Here is a 6,577-nt window from a genome sequence, read left to right as displayed (position 1 = left end):
CACACACTCGATGGGAGGCAGCTGCAGCTTGTGGTGCTTCAGGTCATCCAGGAGCTCTGCACGGATCTTATTCAGCTGTCTCCCCAGAATCTTCAGCTCAGGCTTTCCCATCCTGTTGTCAGCTAGGGAAAAATAAAAGTGAAGAAACAAAAATCAACTCATAATGGCTTTTCAGGAAAGTACCACAAAAGTTACTGCTATTTTTACAATGGCTCGTTGGCCATATGCAACTTCATTGGTCCTAACATTGTCTGAATTTAACAATCATATTGAAACACAGTATTGATGGAAACCACTTTACAGTGATAAGAGGGTCAGTGAATGCCTTTTTCCGTGAGGCGTAACAAGCTATTTTAATTCACCATTGATTGTTGCCGGCCCAATCTGGTTCAATATTAATCCGGTTGTCAGTGAATTATTTGTGAAGCATAATTGGTCACTCTAATTCTACATAGCATGTTATTTTGACGAGTGCTTTTTGTATTGCTTAGTTGAACAAGCCTAGATGATATCCTATTTAGTTTGCCATGGCTACCACGCTTGCTCCTTTACAAATTGGTCCTGCATGTACTCCTTTTCAAAACCTTTCAAAAAATCAATTGGCCATACGAGCGATCGCTGTTGTTTATATCCGGGGTATTCGGCAGTTGGTGCCTATCAGGACGTCAGCAGATTGGATTAAAAATTGATATTCAAATTAGCAGATCAAATTACCGGTTAATATGTAAATCAATCGTTTGCCAAACACCTGCTTTTTTTCTACCACTGCGTCACCGTGACATAATCCCGATCGCTCGTATTGGCATTGCCAGTTCTTTTGAATTTACTGTTAGTGTTATCAGCCCTCCTAAATTTACCTTTAAGCATTTCCAGGATGCCCCCATGCAGACCCTCTCTTAAACATGCGCTTTTTCAAATTTTTTGTTTCATTCCATACTGTTAGTTATTAGTGAGAAAATCATTTTAGAATCATCTTACAGCACTTTATCATTATCATCATTTGTCATCCTCTATGAGGTGCAGCAAGTGAAGCTTGACTTCCAGTACAGTCTGTCACTCATGTCACTTTATCATACAATCACAAAATGTAATTTCAAAAGCATGTCATTCAAGAGTTTGGGTTCCAGTTTGTGTCAATATAAAAGTGCATAATACAATGTATTTGATGGGCACATTTCGTTAGAAATTTTCCATATCATTCATTCTACATATTGTATGTTGAGCACATGCACCCTTAAAAAAAAAGTTAAAGTTTGCCCATGCATCTACAGACGCGTAGGGTGGCGCCCATCTCCACTTCGAAGCCCTTGGGCCACACATGTGCAAGCCACTACAGCAGGGGGCTGGTCCGCTGGTAGTGATGTGTGTTTAACTCCCATACTCTTCCTCTTAAGTGCTGAGTGCTAAGCAGAGAAAGCAGCATGTACCATTTTTAGAGTCTTTGGTATGACTCGGCTGGGGATCGAACTCACGACCTACCGAATGCAAGGCAAACACTCTACCCACTAGGCCATTGCACCGGTTACTATATGCACCCTTCATTGAGTAAAATTATGTCCAACAACATCTACATATATAATCTCTTTTTATGGCAATTACAAACTGCAGTTAGGCTTGTGCTGCAAGAGGCACTGATGTACTGCTCGGGTATGCCTGCAGTAGCTCTGCCCTAGTGCACTGGTTCCAAAAATTTACCGGCTAATTTCTTCAGTTACAACAAGGAGGTTATATAGCTTCCACCAGCAAGGATAGCTAAAGTAAAGAGGAATTTCTTACTGCTACTAACACACCTTCATACAGTCATTTTCTTTTTTGAGACCTTATCCCATTCACCCACCTTTTCATGGAAATATGCTGGACAAAATACCAGCCATGAGAAGGGTGGCTCATGTATACTAAGCTCCCCCTACCAGCTCATATCTAAACTACACAATCTTGACCAACAAAGTGATTACAGTCTCCAGATTGTCTCCTGGATACAGGCTTACGGAAGTGTACAAACACAGATTCAAATCTAAAGCCTCTTAGAACCACTGTGCCATTACAGTATAGCCACATCTTTGTAAGCCTCCTTAATTAGCCTGGGTACCATTCTCTGTAGTTACCGTTGGCTTATTCTTTTCCAACTTGCTCACCACGGAGATGAGCCAGTTGTACTAAGGAGGATGGCATCCAGGCTACTCCTTAACATTCCTCCCTGTAGAAAAGAAACATTTCCCAACCTTTAGCGCTTCCCATGACATCAGAGATGCACTTCCTGAGGATCTGGTCAGCCTGGTGAAGCACGTTCATGGAGCAGACCAGCCGACTCTGCTCCTGAGGAAACAAGCAGGGACTACAATCCATCAGGAATGATCTTGAGAAAGACCACACAATAAGAACTAAAACAATAATCATTTCTAAAAGAAAAATCTCATACAGCATTTGAATGTATATCACAAGATGCACAGACCATAGACCTGAAGAAAGGTATCAACTTTTCATGTTCCTTTTATGGCATGAAAGTAAGGCATGAGGCTGTAATGCAGTTGTAAATTTTTCTGCCACAAATAAAAAAGAAGAAGATGTTGGGGATCAGTTTTTCTTACCTTTTCTTCCATGTTCTCTTCAGAGACGGCCAACACAGGATTGGCTATTGCTACTGCAACAAGCTCTCGAATCTCCTCACTGGAATGTATATAAAAAGATTCAATACTAACAAAATTAGCAACATAAATGGAGCTTTGGTGTAATGCGATAGAAGTCATGGTAGAAAAAAGGCAGAATCCTGCTTTCAGTCTTGGTCCCTGGAAAAAATTGGATATTACAGCTAAATAGAGAGCACTCCCTCCTTTGTTTCATTATTGGCACTTCACAAACTGTGGCCAGGCAGTCTCATTTTGCATCTGTGAACTGTATCTTTTCAACATGTCTGGTTGTGACCTGTACTTAGCCCGGTGTGGCAAAAATGTGCAATAAAGGTCTTCATTCATTCATTAATTTATTGTCAGCTCTGACAGCAAGACTAACCATAGACGGTGACAGAAAATACAACCAGGGACCACTTTAAAGCCCATTTGTCATGCATGTATGTCACTATATAGAAAGACTCAATCAATATGGATGACAGGCATACCTTAAACAGCCATGATGGCTGTAGTTAAACCTTCAACAATGTTTGCTATACTACAGGCTAAGTGTGCCATATATATAGGACACCGTCCATGGTTAATCATTCAACAAACATACAGTCCGAATAATTCGCAAGAACAGTCCTGTAAGATATGGCAGACAATGTTGGTGATGATTTCTGAAATGAAGATAAACCAAAACAAGTCCTGCATGGATTGCTAGTGCAGGAGCTTTCATTTCTAACACTTTGTCTCTTGGTAATTCAATATGTTGCCCAAAGTCCAGGCTTAAACAGAACACAGCACACAGATACACCATACATGTAAGTATCCTTTGGCTTGCTGTAAACAATGACCAAAAGTACCAGGTAGACAAACTTTATGAAAAACAACCATTTCCACTAACCCATTTAAATGGGACAATGCACATTTGTAGATCCCAAACTGTAACAACTGACTTTTGCATCTAGCAAATCCTGTCAACACCTACCTTGGATTCTCAGACAATTGGCCCTGAATACTCTCCAGACAAAACATATACTCAAACATCATACAATTTAATTATCTTCACACAGCCTACAGTTTAATCAAATTTAAGTCTTACCATGGAGGGTACATACAACTGTTACCAGTCCCCTGCTGAAGCACTGAACTTAGCTTACTGCCAACTGTCACTATGTTTACTCCACTGTTTGGCTTACACAAACACTAGGGTTTCGGGCATAAATCAAAGGGCAATGACAGTGAAATCAATGTTTCAGAAGGGTCACCTCAGTGTATGGTGTAACCGGTAAATCCATAAGTCTATCTTAATATACAAATGTGTATGAATTTGTACAGTATACACTACTGGTAATACCTGTGCAATGCAAAACTGCACTTTTATCACATTGACAGAAAAAGCCATTAGTTTAGAGGAGTCTTAACGACGAACAAGATTTACATTCCTTATACAGTCAAACCTGGTCTAAGTTATCACTTAAGAGACAGCACAAAAGTGGTTGTTGATGCCAGGTGGTTTCTCCAGATCAGAGATTCAGTTTTTGAGTGATCTGAGTTATTTGTTCATGTATATATTGTAATAGGTATTTGTATGGCTTTTTTCTTCCTTTTCAAAAGTATTATATCAATTGGAGGCATCAGGTTCAAGACCAGAGGTAAATTACTGAACGCATGAACTGAAAGGTTAACATACACCCTACAAAATATCCCAGCTGTTCCAAAAGCTGATGAAAAGAGTGACTCTGAATGTCTTTTTAACACCATGCGATTGCTGCACAGGCTGGCTGGACAGCTGTTAGTTCCCATCTTATTACAATTGGCTTTAAAATCATCACAAGCACAAGAATATAATACAGTATTGAATTGACAAAAGGAACTCCCCAAATATACCTGCATGGTTTGATTTACATTCACATCAACTTTGTGTAATATGCTTCTTTCTTTCTTTCTTGTTGACCTTGGTCAAATCATGACCTAGTATAGTGTAACCTATTATGTAGTGCAATGCAGCTTTGCTACAGCTCACGGATTTAACCAAGTACACATTCAAGTAGCCATCATGATGGTTAGGATATGGTAACTATCACTAAAGAATTCTTGTACAATGTTTCTGATGTTCGCTTACAATTCACCAAGGTTTTAACCTTGTTATAAGTGATTTTGCATTTCAAATCTCATAGCTATCGCTAATACAAAAATTGTGCGTGTGCCCAACAAAGTGTTAAAAATAAAACAAATTGGACAATGGCACTCATAATTACATAGATAAATACATTTCATTAAACATCATCTATCACAGATGAATGTACTGGCTTACCACAACTGACTCCAGAACAACCATCAACACATGTGCAGAGACGGCTCAAACATGACAGCATCTACATTGATCCTTTTCTGATCATAAAGCAAAGAGTCCATCAAGCTGACATACGTCCACCTGGGACCACAGTGTGCAATTACTGGGCCTTATTATCTTCAGCCGACAATGCTTTGTCCCTTCATGCATGCGCCTCAAGGCTAACTGGACTTTGATATATGAAAGATGACCAGCTGGAATTTCTAGGAAAGTCAGCATTACCTGCCCTGCATAATCTTTTGAGCTTTATAACTGCAGCTTGTGTGAACAGACTTAAAACCAGCAGTCACAAAATATCATTGCCAAAAGTCTGTATCAAATTGCTATTCAGTTAAATGCAGATTGGTGATTGTCTGATTGACTATCTTGAAGTAAGCTGAGGAAGGAGTTGGAACAGAATGTGGGGAAACATACCTCATTTTGAGATGGGTAATACAGGCTTTTCATTTGACATCATCTGCCCCATGTTGGATTATAAACCACAGGAAGATGCTACTGCCTAATTAAATTACCCTCCAGCATGGTCGTCAGGGGATTAAAATCATAATTAGTACGATGTCAATGAAAAGCCTGTACAAGTAAATTAGGATTAACTGTTCAATAAATGACATTTAATGCACCCCTGTGCCCAAATGACCTATAAATATGAAGGGCATTATCACAGCAAACTAAATTGATATATATTACCAATCTAGCTCTTCTAAAAGTAAAAACATACAAGCAGTCAGTATGGCTATTTTGAGCTAATGCATACAATCAAAATATTCCTATTTTTAATGATTGATAAGCACCTGGAAAAACTTTGTATTTCAACTGTACACGTGTCGTTAATTCGTTATATAGGTCTGAAAAGGTAACCTTGGCAATTGGATGACAGTAATTTGCAGTTGAGTGGATAGTTTACAATTTGAGCAATCAAAAATACATTGCCTGTGATTCTGGCCTCTGCCAATACACCCGTGCATGGTAACAATAACAGAGCTGTCAATCACTGAGTAGAAACAAATACAGGCAGTAAATGGCAGCATTGAATTTGATTGACAGGACTTAATGCCAACAACTTATAGCATACCAGCCTCAAGCTCTGTTGTCAACCAAACTTAACCAAACTTTGTTTGACTTTGACTTTATTCAGATCCACTTTTAGCTAACAACATTATGTTACCAGCTATTCTAACTTGTCAGGGCCTTTGCACCTTGTGAGATGATAGCAATGATGCATGTTGCACTACTCTGGCATGATCTATTTGGAAACATTAAAAAAACACATCCTTCATTTTCAATTTTTCAAATTCTACCATTATGTGTCAAAATGATTATCTTTTCATTTTGATGAAAAAAATGGACTCCTTTTCTTAACTTTAAACTTTAAAAAAATTGCCCACATTGACAAAACATTCAACTCTTCCTTTCCAAAATCTTCAGATAAATATACATCAGATGTTCTTAGACAATTTAGCACACCAGTATACATCAGTCCACAGGAATCAATTTTACTTTAAAAAAATTGCCCACATTGACAAAACATTCAACTCTTCCTTTCCAAAATCTTCAGATAAATATACATCAGATGTTCTTAGACAATTTAGCACACCAGTATACATCAGTC

At 38.6% G+C, this 6,577-nt stretch overlaps 1 protein-coding gene across 1 annotated transcript in view; it reads right to left on the bottom strand.

Moving 5' to 3' along the window:
- The window catches only part of LOC118413581 (L-seryl-tRNA(Sec) kinase-like), a 10,112-nt gene extending 4,034 nt beyond the window's left edge, over positions 1–6,078 (bottom strand). Inside the window, exons 1-4 of the mRNA XM_035817108.1 lie at positions 5,383–6,078; positions 2,589–2,667; positions 2,223–2,316; positions 4–122 (exon numbers count right to left, since the gene is read on the bottom strand). Of these exons, the coding sequence (XP_035673001.1) occupies positions 4–122; positions 2,223–2,316; positions 2,589–2,667; positions 5,383–5,387 (297 nt within the window). The 5' untranslated portion in view covers positions 5,388–6,078. The remainder of the gene's footprint in view (positions 1–3; positions 123–2,222; positions 2,317–2,588; positions 2,668–5,382) is intronic.
- Between the last annotated feature and the right edge of the window lie 499 nt (positions 6,079–6,577).

The sequence above is a fragment of the Branchiostoma floridae genome, chromosome 4 (genome assembly GCF_000003815.2).
Source record: "Branchiostoma floridae strain S238N-H82 chromosome 4, Bfl_VNyyK, whole genome shotgun sequence".
Taxonomy (NCBI): Eukaryota; Metazoa; Chordata; class Leptocardii; order Amphioxiformes; family Branchiostomatidae; genus Branchiostoma; species Branchiostoma floridae.
Note: the sequence above shows the minus strand (reverse complement) of the source record. Positions and strands in the feature narration are given on the sequence as shown.